At 32.1% G+C, this 22,659-nt stretch overlaps 2 protein-coding genes across 2 annotated transcripts in view; both read left to right on the forward strand.

Annotated features, from left to right (window-relative positions):
• The window catches only part of LOC121130056 (uncharacterized), an 81,062-nt gene that overhangs the window by 42,343 nt on the left and 16,060 nt on the right, over positions 1-22,659 (forward strand). The window contains exons 7-12 of the mRNA XM_040725752.2: positions 3,303-3,343; positions 6,639-6,717; positions 6,781-6,923; positions 9,270-9,480; positions 21,803-22,018; positions 22,088-22,231. Coding sequence (XP_040581686.2) covers positions 3,303-3,343; positions 6,639-6,717; positions 6,781-6,923; positions 9,270-9,480; positions 21,803-22,018; positions 22,088-22,231 — 834 coding nt within the window. The remainder of the gene's footprint in view (positions 1-3,302; positions 3,344-6,638; positions 6,718-6,780; positions 6,924-9,269; positions 9,481-21,802; positions 22,019-22,087; positions 22,232-22,659) is intronic.
• Positions 13,146-17,034, forward strand: LOC121130057 (angiogenic factor with G patch and FHA domains 1). Its single transcript, XM_071893760.1, has 3 exons — positions 13,146-13,523; positions 15,447-15,685; positions 15,817-17,034. Exons 1-3 carry the CDS (start codon positions 13,201-13,203, stop codon positions 16,767-16,769), a joined length of 1,515 nt encoding a protein of 504 aa, XP_071749861.1. The 5' UTR covers positions 13,146-13,200; the 3' UTR covers positions 16,770-17,034.

Genomic DNA, 22,659 nt, shown 5'->3' on the forward strand with positions numbered 1-22,659 from the left:
AACAAGATTGAATACATTTTTTCCCCTGTTAGACATGCAATAATGGCATCTATTACTCTCTTTTCCTTACTCAAAAACTATGTGTTGTGAATATATGTGTTCCAAACAGATAATGAGTAAACATCTTCTTTCATTTTGGATGTAAGAAACAAAATGATAATAAATTGATTTAATTCATCATATTTCTTCCTTTCATTTCATTACTACTTGTTAGATTATTATTGCATGGGAACAAACAACAACAACATACCTTCTTAAAAAGAAATATAAAGAGTTGTAGAAAATATGAAGAAAGAAAAACCGAAAATCAACATTCTAACCATTTGAACAACATTTTGGAAGAGACCAGAATGACGGTTCATAGGATAAGCTACAATTAGCTATAAAATGAATGAAATAAGCACATATCCCACTTCGTATCAAGCAACAATAAAGGCAGCTCATTTTTGTATCCTTAATTTTACTTTCGGTCCAACAAGGACTTACTTGTACCGAGCCAACAGTTATTATTTACTCATCTCTGTCATACAAATTTTGAGAGGTTAGAAGTCATTAGAAGTGGATGGCTAAGAAAAACATTGTCCTAGTCGCTACCAGGAGCACGCAGTACAAGTAGAGGGTTGAGATGACAGCACTTCTCCGCGCGTAATTGTCCTAGAAAGCCATCTGAGAGCAGATTTGGACCTCGAGGAAGACAGTTTACAATGACAGTTTACATTTGATGTCAATAACTGTACCTTGCAAAGAGAAGCAGGTCTTGATGTCATACTCCTTTGGCAGATTCCAAAATTTCTCCTAGAAACCTTGGACATCAGCTGTGTTTTTGGGATAACAGGAGGATCTGTTGGTGTGTTGCTGAACTGCATATTACACAAAGGAGTTAATTGGATTGAGGTCCAGTGAACTTGGAGGCCAAAAAATGGGTCCTACAATGTAAAAAAAAAAAAAAAAACTGACAAGTAGGTCAACATTCGTCTTTTATATCCAAAGTTGAGCACTTGTATGATTTGTATCGCAAACCATCTGCCACACACTTCCTCATCAGCTTTTTAGAAAAGTGGAGAACCCTGGCAATAGTCCTGATAGATTTTTATTGCTCATCACCTATGCTTCTTTTTTTTTCAAATTTGCAATGAAGTCCTAGCCCATCTTGTGATCAGCACGCTTTGCTGTTGATTCATCATCACCTCGAGACTCTCAAGACAAAAGACCTTTCGAGGCTTAAGAATTTTGAACATTGTGTCCTTCGGTGTTAATCACAAGGACACTCTTCCTTTTCCACGATTGTGGAATAAAAACTTCGTTGATCGATGCCATTTTTTGTTAACTGACGCCAAACACTTCCAGCTCACCGCCAAAATAATAGACAACGTCCTACCTATGCATGCGCAGCTGTCGCAGGTGCTCAATGTCTGTTGTTAAATAATTCCCGCATACTGAACATACAAAGATACTTTTCTTGATTAATATAAATTTTAAAACAAAAACATTTTAATCACATTAGGAACCTAATTAATTATGAATGGATATCCCAATGTTAGCTCATGTACTCCGTTATGTAGGTGAATTAGCTTTCCTCTTCAATTAAATTAGCAATTATTACTTTTATTATATATAAATACATACATTTCTATGCCTATTAAAAAAATAACTCGTTAAAGCTCATAAGAAAATATAAAATTGAAATGGGCCTTTAAAAATCATAGTAATGTACCATCATTTTATAAGGAATGTGCATTAAAACATTTTTTATAAATGATGATTTGCTTTTATGGTTGAACCCTACTCCAGGTTATTATAACCATAATTTTAAATTTAAATAATTAATTAAACTCATAATATATTCATTATTGTAATTAAATTAGAAAGTGTTACTTTGAATTCATTAAAAGTCTATTAAATGCATTCAGTCCCTATATTTTACAATTGTGCTTTGAATAAAATCTATCGTACAAATATACATAACTATCAGAGGGTGTTCACGTTGGAAGGTTGAGTAAAAGGGAATGAAAACAAAGAATGAAGGTAGAAGAAAGGATATAGAGAAGGGACGTAGAAAGATACAAATATGGAAGAGACAGAGAGAAGGAAAAGGAGGTTTTATTTTGGTTAAAACATCCTCTCTATGACCTCGGAGGCCAAAAAAATACCATGGGAACATGCTTAGATATTTTATACATCTACTTTCTAAATTTCAGACTGATTTGCTGGACAATTTGTATTCCATGTGTGATAATACCAAAAACAGACTGATAAATATATATAAGATATTTATCTTATGGGGCTTCAGAAAATATTAGGGGGCCAAAGCCCCCCCCAAAAAAAAAAAAAGGGGTAGCAAATTTACTGGACGTCACTCAACTTTGTTAATTATTTTTTGAATCAGTTGTGCTACTGACAGTCCTTAGGAACGCCCGTCTGAAATATTTTTTAGTTAAATGTTAACCCTGAGAAGTTTTTGTATCTTGGAAAAAAATGACATTTATAAAAAAGCAATAATACCCTTTCAAAATTGTCAAAAAAAGTAAAATTCCTTATGACATCACTATTATATAATCCCTCCTCCCCCACTTGCTAATACATTCCAGCCCTCTGTGATAACAATTTTGTAACAATCTATTGTTATGTTCATCCCTACTTAGGACTCATGACTGCAGTCCCGCCCAGTTTAGTCTCGGTCCGGTCCAGTTCAGTCCTGATTATTATAAAGTCCAATCCTTAATAACATCACCAGGGGCGTTACTAGCTTTCATTAATTTGGGGTGGGGTGCGGCTTATCTCAAGAATGATCAACAGCGTGATATAATTACTTACATAAATTAATTTATATTATATACAAATACAAGCAGAGGGCGCTCTTATTGCAAGACTGAACACAAAGAATGAAGGTAGAACAAAAGAGGGGAGAGAAGGAGGTAGATATAGAAAGAGAAAATAAAAAGAAGGGTTTATTTTGGTCAAAAAATAGCCTCTTAACGACTTTGGAGGCACAAAAATAAATATCATAGGAATATTGAGACACTCAAACTCTCAAAATAAATGAGCGGTGCTCTTTTTCTCCTCAATCTCCAAGCCTGTTAAAACGAAAACAGAGGACTTGGATTGTTTAAACCTTATTAAATTGCAACTTTGGAATCGATTCCCCCTCGAACATAAAAGATTTATACTTGATTGTGAAGTCACAAGGCTACAGACTCAGTCATCAACATCCTTTATTTCAAAATTACTTTGAGTTAATAAGTTATATCTAAAATCAATATTTATATAGCATGTTCTTAACTGTTCATCTTTTCTTTTTTTAGACTGATTTGAAGACCCACCAAACACCCACAAGAGTATGCCAGTGAGTATAAATAATACAAAAATTTATAAGATAAAATAAAAATATCAAACAGTATTCATATCTTAACAAAGTATGGGTTCCACTCGTTGTGACAAATCAACTCATGTGAATCTAGGAATAATTAGAGTTGCCATATTTGTAATATAAAAAAAGAGGGCGATGAGAAAGCGGGAGTGAGATATAAGGCACACCTGAATTAAGTCCTTTGCCAATATCAGCTGCCTGTTATATGTTATGGAAATTATTTTTTATTTTAGGGGGGAAGAGGATTTAGAAATCCTTCTAAAAAGAGGAAAACTTTCAACATTTAAAATAGCATTATTGAAGGGAGAATATTGAAATTATATTTTTATTTATTATGCTGTTTTAAACCAGTTTACAACAAAGATAAGCATATTGCATACTGCAGAGGAAAAAGTTAACACCACAGCCACCCATTAAGGAATTTACAAAAAAAAAAAAGAGCTCAAGCAATAATCTTTTTCCCTGTTCTAAACATAGTTTTTTCATTACAAACATGTCAACTTTATGAATTATATATTCCCTGTTTTACCAGGATAATTGATTTTCAGCTAGATGTGGCTAATTTTTGATTGTATAGCTTGTAAAATATCGTTTATTCGATAGCTAGAAAGCATTACTGCATCTTCTAATATTTTAGCCAATTTTTAGTTATGTTAAAAATATAAATATAAAATCATAGGTTCGATTTTGGACGTGTAAATTGATCACATTCTTATTAAAAGTTTCCATATAATAGCTAACCCAAGGTCGGATCGACTCAAGGTAACAGTATATAAGGTGTATCGATAAGAAAACTTGGAACACAATCTGGGTGACGTTATCCGAAAGTTTTTTTCATGACGTCACAACGGAGCCAAGCTCTGTGTTACTGACTAGTGTTAGTATTAACTCATATTATTCCAAGAATTATGTCTTCTTCTAGAGGTGCTTGGAGTATTTTTTCTCTGGCAACCTTTACAAATCCATCAGATGTCTACTACTTTTGTATATTTACTTGAAAATATATGTTCTGACCTTTTTTTCATTATTCTTTTTTAATACTTATAGTACCGTAATCGTCGTAGGGTAAAAATTTACATTAATAATATTGTGTGATGAGAAAATAAAAACGTATATTATGTATTAATACAATTTCTTTTATCGAATTTCCTCCTAAAAATGCTCCTCTGTGACGTCACCAAAATAACCACTAAACAAAAGCAATTAGATGTCTTATCTACATACCTTATGTATACTCACCTTGACTCTAGCCATGAAACCCACACACAACATTTCCTTCCATTTTTTTGACAAACTTAGGGTTTTTTTAAGAGTAGATTTGTTATTAAATGAAAGAGAAAATTGAATTAAGAGGATGGTCTAATGCAAGATTACTAGAAATACAAGGCCATCATGTAATCAGGCTTGCTAAAATGTTCAATCTGATGTATTACACCGACTGCTGGGCAAGGCGTGCAGATTTTGACAAAACACGCAACCATTCATAGTTCACGACGTCACTATTGCTAGAATTTTAAATTTAAGGTATTGTACCGATTACTGGGTTAGAAAAACAGATTTTGACGAAATACGCAACCACTCATCCACTATGACGTCAATATTAAAAGTGTGGTGGAAGTTAAACATCAGTCGTACACGGGTTATGGTAAAACCTTCTATTTCTATTAACCTTGGTCTAAGAAATGTCTTGAGTTTCTTTTTTGGTTGATCTATATATTTTAATATAATCCAAGTTAGGCCTGGTTTGAGTTTATTTTATTTCACCCTCTATTGTCGAAATGGATAAATAATTTAGAAAATAAACGTTTGAAAAAAGTGTCTGCAGAGAGGGAGAATTAGGAGAGGGCAGGAGCAAAGGAGGTGCTGTACAACCAACGTACATCAATCCCCCCACACACAATTAACAAATTTTGTATCATTCATAATCATATATTCAAATTTGATCTCTTAACAAAAAAAAATTTGAGCCCCCCCCTCCTAAAAAAGAAAATCTTGCAGACGCTCTTAGCAGTATTTTTATTCTTTTGAAGAAAACATCACAGGTTATTTCTCACTAATATAATTTTTTCTCAGGCAGCCTCAATTGTCTCACTTAAACTTTGGAAAATCATATATTAAGGAGCCCTCAAAAAATTAAATCCCTCAAGATATAAGCCATAAAAAATATACCCGATTTTGCTTAAACCTACTTGTCAACAACTTGACAATTCTCCCCAAAATTGCCTTTTTATTTGACCAACTCAAATTTGAAAAAGTCCTGAATATTAGGAAACATTCACAAACCACGTGGTCACTTAGGATTGATGCCTAAGTCCACCTCTATATTTGCTGGGAAGGGGAAGTGGAGCCAAATTATAGCAACCAAGAGTCATTTCCCCGCCTCTTCCTCCGCCACTTTTGCGAAATTTGTATCTTTATCATCATTTAAATTATCGTCTAGTCTAAACAAAGAAGTTATTTCATTTCTTTGTCTTTGCCATTTTTAATGATTTTCAGTACATTTTACTTTGATTATATTCAATTGTCATTGTTGATCATTAGTGTCATGTGGTATTCAATGCAATAGTCAAGTTTTTCTCTATTCAAAAAGCCATTTTAGGAAGTTTTATGAAGATTTATTGGAAATTGGACTGTTTTATATAGTACAAATGTATACTTTGAGCCACCAAGATGACGTATCCTTCTACTTTGATGCAATTTATGACGTTAATGAAAATTCCTTGTGGGGTTAATATATATACACATTGGGATTAATGAGTTCCCAATTCGACTTTTAAAGAAGCTTATTTAATTCAATATCACTTCCACATTATATTATTACAGTATTTAATACCCTTACCAAATATTATGTCCAGATCCTAGTGTACATTTATGTACAAATACGGGACGAGGTTAATTATTAATATGGATTTAAAGAAGGATTTGTTGGAAAATAGGGATCCCCTCATTTTATTAGAGTATAAATCCAGAATATTGTGACTCAGTCCCCGCCAATGTTAGATTAATACTGCAAATTCCATATTTTTTATGTAGTATGTATATAAATCTTGGATTTTTAGAATAATAAAGTCTTATCCCAACGTGTGGAGTTCTTCAGACTTTAATAATCCCATCCTATAAATATATGTATTTATATGGAATTACAATCCAGTTAAGATATTGTATATTTCACGTGTAAAATAACAAAATATTTTCATATTTAGTTGATGTAAAATTTATTCGAAATGTGGTTCGCATCGTTTTTGTTATGTTGGACTCTTTTACATTTCAGCATTGTCAAGTCTAGTATGGACCACTTCAAGAATAGTTCAACACTTCAAAACACACTTGGAAATCCTCCCAATATCCAGGTTGCCCTACGTTAATACATTTATTTTTACTATCTTTTAATCATTATTTATTCAATCAAATAGCGCCTTGTTCTTACATCCTCAAATAAATATATCAAGACTGGGGATGAATTCTCATTAAGTTGTTTTGTCAAAGGATCCATGAAGCCTGTTTTTGAATGGGTGAAAGACGATATGAGAATCAATCCAGACGTTGTCTTTGATAGGTAATGAAATGAATGTGAAAATGTGCCTTTTTGTTTTCATAAATGTTTTCTTCATTTGAACGATCATAACAAGGAGTAAACTTTTGATTTATACAAAGGATTTTTACTCTTCATATTATATTCAAGGTGATGCTTTGAAATGTTCCCCTTAAGATATCCCCACATTTTAACCTTTTATAAAAGTCACGCTGAGTAAAAAATGATATTATTTGATAGCTGAAGCTTTAAGCTTTTGATGAAGGTGCAGTATTGAATCTCGAGATGAAGAAGTGAGAACGCCATTGCTTGCAAATGAGTCATTAATTTACTCAAGGCTCCTTTGATCAATCAAATTATGGTTGTTGCTAGCAATATTGATGCTATGAAACAGGGCTGACAATGCTTTAGGACCCCCCCTCCCCCCAGATCTTGTGTTTTAGTTCATAAAATGTATATAATCTTGAGTTTTTTTTCGTATATAATAAGCTAACAAAGAACAATGACTGTTATTTTATTTACTTAATTGATTCATGCGTATATACTAGTGATTACAGTCTCGAGCTTTATATTACATAATCGTTTGAAACCGTTTTTAAAGTGGTTGTTTTAATCTATTTCGTTGCAAGCGGAATTTTCTATATGTTTTCAGACTGTAGACCAAACCTATTTTACAGTCGTGTTGCAAAAGGTAAATAACTTTATACTACATTTGAGTCGGAGCATTTTAGGATACATTCTATGTATGTGATGAAATCACCGGAGTACGAATAAATGTTGTGTTTCTTTGTTAAAGATCAAATCCTGCAGTCAGGCGAACTGTCAGAAATTGATTCGAATAATCAAAGAAACCATAAAAATATTAATGAAGTTTATCATGGAGGAAATACATCATTGGATTAATAATCCATTTGACGAAATTACTGATAGAAAATTTGAACATGATTACTTAAAGTTCCCAATGGAGCTATGTAATCAAATATGAAATAGATCTAATTTGGATAAAAATGGGATAATTGCAAAACTAAGGTTACCAAAATCCTAAATTATTCCAAAACCCCAGCATTTCAGCAACATATATTATTTCATTAGACGTCCAGATCCCTTTACTTGCACCGAGACATACAGAAAATATCCGGAATTTTCTTGAATATATATTAATATTCTTGCAGCCTTGGGGTTTTAGGAAAAAAAAAAATATTGGTGTTTAAATGGCAACGTACGGGATTTGTTTGAAAAGTTCACTGGAAGCACTGCTCACCAGACTTACATTGAGTATAAGTGGGTTTTAATTGATCAGGAAGACATTCACTTATTTAAGCTTCTGTTTCAGGCTAGAAAAATGCTTCTTCGTCTTCGCTGAAGGCGAGGAAATATAATTGATCTTCCTAAATTTTTATGTAGATAGTGTGTACAAGTTACAACTTGTATAAGCAAACTGTACAAGTTGTCAATTCGTCGGAGGAGACATTATTTAATTACAACGTTGACCATTTTAATTATTAACTATCGATTGCTACTATCAATTCATATTAATTTATTAAAATGACGGATTTATTGTGTATTTACAAGTAATATAACTGTGTGGATTTGAACTTTACTTAGACTTGAGACTCAACATGATCTCACAATCAAATACTCGTGACTCAATTTAGATTAAATTAATGTTATTTATTCGGTTCAGTCAAATCTTAGGACATGTCTAGGCTATTAGCCCTTAGGATCGGTCCTTATGGCTGGAAATATTAGAACTGATTAAAAAAAAGAATGAATATAGTTTAGTGACGTCATAAAGGAGTGAACTTTATAAGTTTTTAGGACGGATATGGTGGACGAAACTGGACGGGACGGTAGTCTTCAGTCTTAAATATGACTCAGGACGCAAATGAACTCGAAAGTCTAGTTTATACTTAACCTGAAAAAAAAACTTGACACCCCGTAGTCTATTTTTTTTTTTTTAATTATGGACTTGAAATGAGCTCAAAAGAAATCTGAGGACTCGGATGAAAACATTCAAGTTTTTAGACATGACTTGGACTTCCAGTATAAGGAATTTTCCCCACCTCTATTAAATGCCCTAACTAAATTGTTTTTTTTCTTAATGAATGGAAAGGGGGAAAATTCAAAGCATCACCCTGTATACTATAACAACGTTTTCAAATATTGCTTTTTTGTGATTTTTATATATAATTTTATAAATACTCCTTTATAAATCTGCTGTCAACTTTTTTTTTTAGTTTCTCAATATTAGTTTTTATGTAACAAATGAATGTTTAAATACATTTGTTAGAAAAAATGTATGATCATATATATTCACGAACAAACTAGATAACTAAATATTATTTTATTTTTTGATGATTTCCTCTATAGGTTTTTAAAATCTGAAGTTAAAACTGTAGGAGGAAGCTTTGTTGGAATCCTTACTATTGGACAAGCGGAGTCTGTTGACAGTGGCATATATATTTGTAAAGTAAGGGAGGATACTTTGTCTAATTCTTTAGAGTCCAGGATCTCTGTCAGTGTTCGAATATTTTCAACGCCCGACATTCATGTCTATCCTCCACAAATCACTTTTATTAAGGTTAGAAATTACGTTTTTTTAACTATTTATATTTCGTTTTAAAATGGAGACTCGGGCACTCACTTAGTTCAAGATTTTATATTATTATTTTTCCTTTAAGTACGGGGTGCCCAACCTCCAGGTCCTGAGCCACTAGGTTCTCAAGAACGTTTGAATTTGCATTTTTTTTTTAATACCAGCTGAATGATATTACATTTTTAAAATGTATATCTCTGTAAAGTAACTAAAAGACTAATAAATGCATGTCTGCCTAATTCATGCAATGAGATTTGCATTTCAGGGCCGTTGACTCCTTGTTTGACATTGGAATATAGAAAAGGGGATATTATTTGACTTTTCTAATTATTACATATAATGTAAACGGTGTCTGTTAAAAAGGTTACGGACAAAACTCTTGTGGCAATATCGTTGCGTGATAAAATAGTAAGCATTTACTAAGTCTACTGAATTAATGTCATATTCTATTAAAAGCGTAGCTATGCATTTGTAATTCCGTTCTACTCTAGCTATGTATGTACACTATTAGTGATGTAAATCGTCTGTATTTTTTAGCCTACCCCCTTTGTTGGAATTGATAATCTGAAGAATGAATTTTCTTTTCCACAGGCGTTGTCATTATTATTTAATTTCTGAGTTGTTAACCTCCTTTTCTACTACATTCAATTATTTTCAAGACCTGATTGAACATTTGTATGTGCTCATAAAAACGGAGAGTAATCTGGAGGATTTGTTGCTAAGTTATTATTGTAAGCCCTTGTTGGACTTTGAATAGAATTGAGGGTCGACATCGGAGTAATTCTTGCCAATGTTCTTCTTTATTTCCTTATCCACCTCCTCCTTTGTCACAGCTGTTCTAATTAAACATCACGAAAGCTAAGCTGCTCTCCTTCAAAGCATTATTCAAATTGTTAGGAGTTGCCATTTTGATTTTCTGCTTCTTTTTTTTACATGTCCAAAATACAGACGATTTTCATCATTATACATTAGTATTGATGAAAATAGGCATGTTAAAAAAAATGAAAATCAACATGGTAACCTTGAAAATTTGAAGAAAGTTTTGTATGAGAGAAAAAATAAATGCTCATGACGTTTCATTAGATCAGCTACAATCAACTGTGCTTAGAAAGGAAGGAGAAAAGAATATAAATAAAGACATTTGCTAGAATTACTCCAATGTCGATGTTCAATTCTACTCTGAGTCCAACAAGGATTTATAATGATAACTTTTCAACAAATCCTTAGGGTAACGTAGTATCTTTTTTGAGCACACACGCATGTTCAATCAGGTTTTGAATATAATTGAATCTATTTAGGAAAGGATATTCACTACTCCGGAATTAAATAATAATGCCAACTGCTAATGAAAAGGAAATTCCTCCTTTATATTACCAATTACAAATTAAGGAGTGAAAAAAACATAATAAATTTACATCATTCATTATCTTTATGAGACAAAATTGTAGTAGGTAATAGCATTGCAAAGCAAAATCATTATGGGCAGTATGATTGTGAGTAAATTCATTGTTATCGTGTGCGTTTCTTGAACATTAGAAGGGGTCTTTCATGGAATGTTTCTTTACCATTCAATAGTTTTATCGTGTGAAGATAATATAAATTGGAAACGAAATTGCAAACGATGATATTGTCTTGCAATGAAATTACTCACAGTCATACTGCTTTTTTACAACAATTTTGTCACACATTGATAATGTGGACTACGATTTCACCATGGATCAGTATTACTCAAACAATTTTATACGTAACCTTTTTAGCACAAATGTTTTAAGTTGAACCAATATAACCAGTCCTGGAGTTGTGGGTGGATCGGTGTGGGGAGACATCCCTCCTAGAATGAAAATGTAGGGATGGCCCTCTTAAACTCGCATCCCTACCCTTTTGTGTAGTGATGTGCTACTTCATTACTTAGAACTTGTCAAAACTTGAGCACATTCTAACATGTAAATCTTAATGATGACTTTTCCGCAATCTGTACTCATAATCTCAGTTCGTTTTAAAAATAATCTTTGTTTGATTTTTTTAAGACTAGCTGGAGTTCTCAACATTGCTTCGAATTACTTTGCCATCTAAAAACTTTTATTTTTCTATAGACTATCATTAATATACATTGATATTAATAAGCATCAGTGCTACTTAAAACATATTTGTTATGAACACACTTTATAAACTGTTAAATTACGCTTATGACCACAATTCAATATAGTTAAACTCATTTTTAGATTAATCTGTGGAACATAAATTACAAAAACAGTTTTGTGTGGTCATCAGTATCTTATAGTCTTTATTGTATACTAGTATTAATGTTATTATATGATCTTTTTTATATATACATATACAATATATTCAATTATAAAGTCCTCCAGAGAGCTACACAAATTTTTAAATGACAAGTTTCAATCATTTACAATAAAAAACATGATTTTTTTGACTGACGAGTTTTTAGGGGAGTATCAAGTCTTCAAGCGAGTAACAAGTGAAGAATCCAAATTCCTAGAATAATTTTTTTAGAAACTCGAAAATACTTATGGAGTAAAATTCAGCTCGCGGTACATCACTACTCGAGTGTAATGTAATTATGAATATCAACACTGCTCCACAGCATGCGTACTTAACAATAAAATGACAGTATAATCCGTATTTTTTTGCTTTATACCTAATAAACCACAGCTCATCGCTCCATTCATTATTAATAACTATCCTTGGCATGGCGGAATTTCTTCTGAAATGTTATCTTTCCGAAAAATTATTTATATATTGCGTTAAAATTGCACTTTAATCAACTGTATTTTCAAAAAAATCCCGGGAAAGACTCCCCCGAACCCTTAATAATCAGAATCGATCTCTGAACATCCCCGTGTTTGCTTTTACAGCTCGACCCCTGAATCTAAATATCAACAGTGGTGTTGCTAGACCCTTTGGGAGGTGGGGCTCTCAAAACCCCCTAAAACATTTATATCATATATATGTATATTAAAAAAATAAACTGATTAATATAAGAAGTTAAAAAAATTGTATTTCATTTGGAGATACTTTTCATACTTCTCTTCGAAGTTAAGTAAAATAAACGTTTTCAGAGATTGTGTCAAAAATAATTATAAATAAATTTTGAAAGGTATTTTAATATCAAAATTAATCGTACAAAATATAGAAAAATGAAACAAGAAAAAGAGAGCTGATAACTACCGACAAAAACTAAGAATTTTAACTTAGCGTTGAGAAAAATAGTTATTTTTATAGGGGTTCTTCTAAATATACTTAATTCTAAGTTCTTCTTCGCTTATTTTATTTTTCCTATGTTTTAATAATAAACTACGTTTCAAAATTCATGTTTGTATTATTTTTGTTTGTGAAAACGTGAATTGTTACATAAATTAAAAGAGCCCTTCAACTGATGCACAATTTTGTTTTTGTATTATTTTCGTAATCTATGTATAATTACACAAATTTTGATACCTCTTGAGGTGATTGTGGTTTAAAAATACATGTCAAGTGCTTGAAAATATATATTTTGAGAAAGGAAATTCGTAAACACTTGAGAATGGAAGCTTAATTTGGATTTCCCGCTTATTGGAAGGACAGTCTTTGCGCATGCCCGATTTTATTTTTCTCCTTCTCTTTGTCATCAGCTGCCTTTCCTCCCTTCCTCTCTCAACTTCTCTTCATTTGTAAATATTACTTAGTAAATAAATAACTCGCGAAGAGATGACTGACTCTGTGGATTTGAATGGATCCCAGGATCATATCTCTCGACTACAAGTTGAAAATGAGGATTTGAAAAAGAAGATTGCAGGACTTGAAGTTGAACTCTCGAATTCAGTGAAATATGCGGAAAAGATCCGATCAGAGGCCTCCGAGTTGAGTCGTCGTCTGGGTGTATATAAGAAAAGGGAGATTCTCGCTGAAACTGTGGGAACACAGACGAAAGAAATGCCGCTCAAGAAGGAAAAAGAGGAGGTTTGGAAGCCCTCTGGGACTTCGTTAGCGGATGAGGTCCGAGAGGCGGCTGAACAAGTGACGTTGAGTCAAGGAACGTTTTGTTTTGTTATTCGCACTTTAATACAAACGGAACTATTTATTTATTAGATTATCACGCAACCTCGCTTTCGGTTTTTACAAGTACGTCATATTTTCTCTTTCTATCTCAAAATGGAAGAACGTCGCCTTGGGGAAATGGACGTTTAAAATTCAATCTTCGCAACCTTTTGCTAATAAGCAATTAATCTACATATTGGATCCAGGAAAATTACTCTTCTTTTATTTAACATAAATGAATTGACTTTAACAAACATATTCTTGATCATTTCTAAATCATTTAACTCTAATTTGATTTGAATATGGATATCTTGATATTATAATGCTATTTGAGTAATACTTGTATAGAGGGCTTTCATTTGACGTAACCATTTTAATATCCTTCATTTTGGGATATCTTTTAAAAACAAAATTATTATTATTAAGTAAGATTGTTAACAATTAGATTTCAAAATAGGACCCATAAATAGAAGGACTTTAATCATACATTCTATAAAAAAAATTTAACTAAAAACCTCTTATTTTATTATAAGATAGGTTAATACACCGTTATATAATCTTATTTTCATATTCTAGAGACAAATTAATGTGTTCATTTTATGTAGTAAAAATATATACTTTGAGCCACCAAGATGGCGTCTCCTTCAATTATAATCCTACATATGACGTCAAGGAAAACCCTTTATACAAATTTGTTCGAAGTCATTATTTAAATGAGATTTCGATAACATTAATTATTTATTTATATTTTTTTTAATATCATCGGGATCTGGGGGGATTATTTCTTATTAGTATCGCAGGTATAATATCAAGACTAGTATCTCCGTAATATATGTAGACAAATATTCAAATCAAGTACTAAAATGTATAACTTAAGGATGCATGTTGGGCCCTTTTAATAAGAAATCTTTTTTTTTATGACATTGACGAGAGGAGTGTTACAAACTGATTATTACGTTATAAGTAACATTTGGCAAATTTTATTTAAATAAGTGAGGAAGTAGAATGTTGACTGATTCTATGAGATGCCTCAGGACGGTCTCTTAGGTCTATGCATTTTCACTAATTTGTATATAAAGTATTCCTCTAATATACCTATACTAAATAATCCCTTCAAATCAGTGTTATCATATCAGGATATAGATATTCTAATCAAGTTACTATAAATATTTAGAAATACTCAATAGTATATTTTTTAAAACCTTATTATTTATAACAAATATAATAATGCAAATTTTCCTCCTGGTGAGTCTTACCCATAGAAAACTTTCCTGACAACCTATATACTATTGTCTATTGGGGAGTCGAGAAACGGATTTGCACGCTTAGATTCCTTTACAAAGTATTCCTTCAAGTAATTATATTGCTATGGTTCCATGATGGATACAAGAAAGAGTTGTAATATATAATGCGATGAGTACAAGCTAATGAGAAGCAATCTACTCAAGGCATCCTCAGTTCAATGATCGAATCCGAGCCCCTCCCCCCTTGGATACTATGTATCTTTTCCACATAACCTGCTTTTAAGATCCTCCTAGGTGCTAATTGTTTGAACAGCCTCTTTTCCTACATGAAATAATTCGCTGAACGAAGTTACTTCCCTATCATTAAAAGGTTGCGATCATTCAATGTCAACTTTCCGTTTACGTTGTCTCCAATTTCGAGATAGAAAGATAAAATATGATATTTTAGTCAAAATTTTAAAACATATCTAAAATTATTTGTGGAATTTTGAATTAATTTGATATCTGTAAAATATTGAATGGTGTGCAAATGATATTTTTAAACTTTTTTTTTTTTTTGTCTAATAATGAGGAAATATCCTTGAGGCAAAATTACTAGAAATCAATTTTTACGTATTACTTTGGGGAAAAAAAAGAAGCTTGTATTAAAGTGCCAATGATGTTTCGTGCCTTAGGTATGGTCTATGAAGAACGTTCAGGACTTTATTATGATTATAAATCCGGTTACTATTATGACGCCAAAATTGGCATGTGGTATGACGGTTCTTCTGGAAAATACTTTCATTATGATCCAGACTCCGGAGTACATAAAGAAATGGGTAATATAAAACCCGAAGAAAAGAAAAAAACAGAAACCAAACGAGAGAAACGACGTCGAAAACGAGACAAAATAGAAAAGAAGCGTTTAAAAAGTAAATTTTCATTTCAGGCTAACTTTTCTTCTCAAAAGAAAGTTAAATTATTTTCAACGATATTCGCTTCAAATTATAAATACGTAAGTGATGATTTGAGACATAAATGTGAAACGCTATCTTGTTTTAAGGAATGGTGGATACAGATGACAATGAAGGTACTGAGGGTGCCGAGGATGGAGAATGTTCTTCGAGTACTTCAAGTCCCTCTGATACCTCCGAAGATGAGCAAGGACCTCCTCCCGCTGATAAAATTCCTTGTGTAAGACTTATGGTATATGAATCCGAAGATTCAAAAATTGGTTCTCTGTTTCTTGTTACACTACCGGGGGGATCCATTGGGAGAGAGGGAGCAGAGCATGACGTTCTCCTTCCCGATCCGGGATGTTCGAAGTTCCAAGCTAAAATAACATATGATGAAAAAAAAGGGCAATATTTCCTCAAGGACATGGGATCTCGAAATGGCACTTGGCTCAACAATAAAAGAATGAGTGTCTCTAAAAGTGAGAGTGAGCCGCATGAGATTCTTCATAGAAGTAAGATTCAAATAGGAAAGACCATACTTTTTGCTCATATTCACCCACATTTGGAAACATGTGGGGGTTGCGAACCCGGGTTGCTCTTAAAAAGCGATGAAACGGAAAAGTTTTCTAGCGCAGCCGAAAAGGAAGCTGGACGAAAGAAGAAAATGAATGAGCTAAAGAAAAAGTATGGACTAAAAGGAAGCGATATGGAAACGAATGAAAGTAATGTATCTGGTGGAGCCTACGTTGACCGAGCAGAAGAAAGGCGTAAAAAAGTAGGATCGGATAATCCGTACGAAAAAACAGAGGTGGCCTCATTGGAAAAGTCCCTTGATAGCCGAAACAAGGGATTTAACATGATGTCTAAAATGGGATGGAAAGAAGGAGAAGGGTTAGGAAAGGATTCGGCTGGAAGATCTGAGCCAGTACCCATTGAGGAAAGAAAGGTAAGAGCTGGTCTAGGCTCAGATGCTCAAGTTCCAACTCTAGATATGAAGGCTCAAGCAAAAAAATCAGAAGTCTGGAAAAAAACTCAGGAACGCTATAATAAATTATCCTAGTCCTCTCTGAATCAATCAATCAAAAATAGCCAATTGTTTTGGAAACATTTTTAAACTTGTGTATGTGTGTGTAATTCAAGTAGAATCTGGATCAAGGAATAGCTAATTTGCTCGTTTATATTTTTGTATCTCCTGTACGTTGTTATATTTCATTCTATATACCTACATCGATCTTATATGGATTAGGTAGAGAGCCTCTGTCAAATATTGATGTTAGTTGTCTTGTAGAATAGTTTCAACCTAAATATAATCTATTAATACCAAATCACTTAAGTTTAAATTCATACGTCTTCCTATTCAAGTGAGTCAAATAAAACGGGATTTGCTGTTTATTTATTTTATCCATTCATTTCGAATGGAGAAACGAACTATTTATCATATTACTTTACAACCTGAAAAAAGTTCAGATAATGAACTTTTTGTCATTTAATTCCTATTTATCTATAGTTATTTTTCTCGAATTACATGGTAAATACATAAATACTCAATTTAGTTTCAATTTTAACCGGCGGTCGAGCTGTAAAATGTAAGAGTGTTTTTTGGGGGTTCATGGGTTTCTCCCTCAAGATTTTTTTTTATTTTGAAAACGAAGTTGGTTTCAGTGCAATATAATAAATATTACCTGTGATGAATCTATATATTAATAATAATGATTTTGACCATTTTTATCGTAGTGGAATCTCCATCTCGCCCTACTTCGAGCACTGATTTGAAAACTTTGTAAGTAGTAATAAAACCCATTTTACTTTCAAAATGGTAGCCAATGAGAGATTTGGGCAGTTTGATATATTCACCGGAATCAATTACTTTGATCTATTTGGTATATAAATCATTTACACTGACGTAATAAATTCCATCATCATTGAAGACGTAATCTTGAGGGCTAATAGTTGATCTTGTTCATGCATAAAATGTAGAAATTTCCTATAAATCTTGATGAAACTTCATCATTCATTATGGTCGTTTTGATATTATAATAAGATATTAAAGAAACAACTATACAGATTAATTATAAGCATTTATTTCATCATATTATAAAATAATTTAATGTCCATGTAATCACATTTTTTGGTTGCTAACTGTACAGTGTGCAATCTGTATTTTGTACAAAATCCCAACTTACGTATTAGTTTAGGGCAATACCTCCCTAGCACATCAGTATACAATTTATTTTGTTCTCAGCTTTCGATTTTTTTGCTTCTTTTGCCGAGTCAGTGTTCTGAACGTTGTTGATTGGTTGAATTAGATCCTTTTAAGCCTTGAACAATTCCCAACTTTTAGCGGATAATAATTCTTTACATTAAAATAATTGGCTAAATGATTTTGAGGCCTTTTTCTAGTTCTTTTTTTGAGGAGAGTATAATAATATTTAATAATTGCAGTTCCCGGCATTGCCTGGAATAATTAGGCGTAATAACTCAAATACATTCTATAAGTTTGCCTGTACGTCATACTTCTCTTTCTACAACTCCTATGATTGTCAAATCCTTCGTGAAAACTTATTCAAGCAATTGTTATTGATTGATTCCCCTACTCCAATAATATATTCCAAAGTGACTATATATATGTATAAGTTGTGTCGATAAGAGATGTCTTTGCTTTTGATGACGTAACAGAGGAACCTATTTAAGAGGAAATTCGATAAAACAAATTGTATTAATACATAATAATATAGTCGGACAATACTATTAGAGGTAACTTTTACCCCCCTTGATATATTCTTCATTTTGCAGAGCGTCGCTTCATTTGACTCTTTGAACTTATTTCCTTATTATTAAAAGGTTGATAAAATTGAATTTCAACTATCCGCCATCACTGTCTCCAATTTTGAGATAGAAAGAGAAAGTATTATCTCATACAATGTACCCGATAAGTGATAACTCCCCGAGAAATCCCCAGTTTTAATCTCCGTATTTGATGATCAAATTAGCACATTATAAATTCATATAATAATACTTTAATCAATTCATATAATATGTTCTCTCATCAAGAATAAGGATACTAGTTGGAAAAAAAAACAAATTAATATGTTGGGATGACTGATGAGTACTTTAGTCTTAAGTCTTAATATGAAATTTAATTTATGATATAAATATAAGAGCCCAATAATACTAAAACTACCAGAAACAGTGCACTTATTATATAATTAGCACTCGCCTGCACTGTTTCATTCATACGACTTCATTATTATTTCTTATTTAAAGAATTATGTTGATGATTAATGATGTAAATCCCTTATGTGTTTTTAGCAGGCCCGTTAATTTGTAATTGGTACTATAAAAAAGGAATTTTCTTTTCTTCAGCAGTTTTCATTATTATTTCATTCTTGAGTAGGGAACATCTTTTCCTAAATTGATTCCATTATAGTCAAAACATGCGTGTGTGCTCTTTAAAGATACTTTGTAACCCTGAGGATTTGTTGCAGAATTATAACTGCAAGTCCTTCTTGCACTCTGAGTAGAATTGAGAATCGACATTGGAGTAATTCTAACAAATTTTCTTGTTTATTTCCTTATCACCCCCTCCTTTGTTACAGCTGATCTAATTAAACATCATGAAAGCTAAGCTGCTCTCCTGCAAAGCATTCTTTCAATTGTCAGGGGTACCATGTTGATTTTCGGGTTTTTTTTACTTGCCCAAAAATACAAACGACTTTCATCATTCTTTATGATATACATCATGAAGCACGATATACAGTCTACTTTTTTTGGTTCCATCACTCATGGAATCCAAAATGGTCTAACCGATCAGTCTGAAATGTAGCAGATTAATGTATAAAATAACCCATTAACCGCAGTATGTCCTTAAAATTAGAAAATCCTTTTCAGAATCAGTAGATCCTTATTTTGGTTCTGCAGCTACTTAAATCTAACACAATTACTAAATTTTAGCTAATTTGGTTAACGTTTATCCCTTGCATAATTGTAATTTATAAGCACGATCTTTTTTTGTTGTGCGTTATTTTAAAAAACATGTATTTAAATAAGATTATTACTATGAACCAAAAAAGATTACCGGATTCATAATTATTTGTTTTATGTCTCTAATTTCCTTGACTATAAAGAGTAATTAGCCTAGACCGTTAATTAAATTAAATAAAAATCCATCTGCTCTGAAAAAATATAGTTGAAGAATTGCGTTAGGGGATGACTCTTTTTGTGAGTGGACAGCAAGAAAAACTAAATTGCTTTGTACGCTTTTTTATTTTTTGGTTACATGTGGCTTACAGCTCCACTTCCTTCATTTGAATGATCCCATACTAGTCAATAACTTGATCATTTATAGGAAAATCCATAAAACTTGTGCAGATTCAGCAAATCAAGGGACTATTGGCATATTTGTGGTACCTAACTGAAGGGCGCGTACCAATAGTATTATTTACTAATCCAGTTGAAAACTACATCTAAACAAAGGTGCTATCAAAATTACTCACTTAGAATAAAGAATCTGCAGCAAAAGGCAGGATGTGGAAAAACGACGTTCTCACAGATTCCAAAATATACTATAAGTTATCTGAATTTATTACAGTTTGTTGGGAAAGATTCCTGGTCTTTCTTCTTCTTTTTTTTTTTTTTGACATCATGAGGCTAGACAAAAGCTTCTTGGAGAAATCAATCTTGAAAAATGTTAATCAGATCCTGGCTTTTGCATAAGTAAAGATAAAGTCAATTGTCTGTGTTTATGGATGAAGCGGAAAGAGAAAGAAGATAGAGCAAGCCTTTTTGGGCCAAGCTAGAAAAGAGGAAAACCTTACAGAACATCCTTTAGGTCCTTGAGAACAATAGATCTTCCCTTTCAAATCAAGGAAACAGAAAGCAAGAAAAATGATGTAGTTGGTATTTAAAAATTGACGAATTATTATTCGTCAATTTAACCAAAAAATAACCAAAAAGGGAAAACTATTGGTTTTATTTTCTTCTTTTCTGAACTGAAGATGAATTATGTCTTCTTTATTTTTATAAACGGTCTAGTAGCAATCACTTATTGCTTTCTGCAATCAAGAAAAGTAGAGGGGACAAAAAAAATTATAGGCCAAGATCATTTGTAATTGATCATAGAAATATTTTAGTTCTATAAATATTTTGAAAACAACGCATAACCAAAAGTTTTACTTGATTCACGTTTAGAAATTGCAATTGTGCAAGAGATAAACGTTAACCAAATTTACTACAGTTTTGTATTCTTATTACTTAGCTGAATTACCAAAACTAGGATCTGCTGATTCTGGTAATGTTGGGACAACTGCACAGGGGCAACTGTAAGTACATATTTTGTGGGGGGCTTAGTTTTTGGAATTTTTTTCAAAAACATTTCACAAATCCATAGCTAATCAACAATAAATAAATTTATTGGAAAATAGTTTCAAAAAACCAGACACTCATAGAAAATTAAATTTTTTGGGGGGAAAAAGTTGAAAAATTAATTTTTGGAGGGAATTTTTCTTCAAAAGATTTCACAGTTATACAGAAAATTTTTTATTTTTGGGGGAAAAAATTTATTTTTTCAAAAATTAATAGCTGTTCACAAAAAAAAATAGGGTTTTTTTAAGAAAAAAATTCAAATTTTCAATTTTTTGCTCTACTGCAAAAATTCATTAATTTGGGAGGGGCTACAGCCCCACTGGACGCCTCTGTTGTATCACGCTAATGTTCCTAAGATATGTTTTGGCCCTCTGAGGTCATTAAAGATCTGTTTTTGACCAAACTTTCTTTTCTTGTTCTCTTTCTATAACTCTATCCTTCTCTTTGTTTCTTTTCTCCTACCTTCATTCTTTGTTTCTATTCCCCTTTATTTCTGCCCTACAACGCGGAAATCCTCTGCTGGTATATATATATAAAATAAAATTACTTATATAAATAATTAGTTAACAGTGTTGATAATTTTTATTTGTACCCCCTCCCCTAAATGTTTACGCTAGTAATGTCCCTCTCCAGTGTATGTTTCATAGTGATTTCCGTCAAATGTTGACCCTTCTATGACTAATAAAATGAACGTTTAAAATAATCAAATGATGTTTTATTTTTTCTCCTCAGAGCATATCAAGTAATGAAGTCTTTCGGAGCACTGAGAGTTTTTATTGTAAAATCCGTGGCAATTCTCGGAAGATTTTACCAATAGATTTGGACAGCTACCATTTTGAATGGTATGACGAGGATAATACTCCAATAACGAAAGACTCCTATTCTGGTATTGAATTTATTGAAAAATCCTTTGTTGGAGGTTTAGTGTTGAAAATCCGAAGGCCTAAGGTAATGCTGGATTTTTATTCAACTTTGTAATTATACGGAGTGTAATTCACTTTATGTATCTTCTCTTAGGCTATGAGTACGTATAAATGTAAAGTTACGGATGTTCGAACGGGTTTATTTTCAATTAAAAGCGTAGATGTGAGTACTGCACTACAAGAAGATGTATGTGAACCCATGGAGTCAGGATCCCTAAGTTGGCCACGAATTTTAAGAGTAATTTTGTATTAAATAATTCAAGTAAAGACAATGCAAAGTAGGATAATATATTTATCTAAATCATATGATCTAGCATTTTCTTAAACTTATAATTATAATATTTGTGGTCTGTCAACACAAAAGCAAGATAAATTATTTTGATTATATAAGGATTTTTTGTCAGATAATTATCGTTAATTTCTATCAATTGATTATTCCTTAAGAGATCTCGCAAAAGTATCCAAAATTCATTTTCATATTAAAGAATTACAAATTGATAGATATATATATAATATAGAAAATGTAATATTTGTTTTTTTTCAAACAATTTTATATTTTGTAAATAGCTGTGGATTTTTGAAAAATATTTTCCAAAAACAATTCTAAAAATTAAGCACCCCCAAAAAAATATATATATAAATAATCCTCCGGACGCCCCTAGGTCA

The sequence above is a fragment of the Lepeophtheirus salmonis genome, chromosome Z (genome assembly GCF_016086655.4).
Source record: "Lepeophtheirus salmonis chromosome Z, UVic_Lsal_1.4, whole genome shotgun sequence".
In the NCBI taxonomy this organism is placed as follows: domain Eukaryota; kingdom Metazoa; phylum Arthropoda; class Copepoda; order Siphonostomatoida; family Caligidae; genus Lepeophtheirus; species Lepeophtheirus salmonis.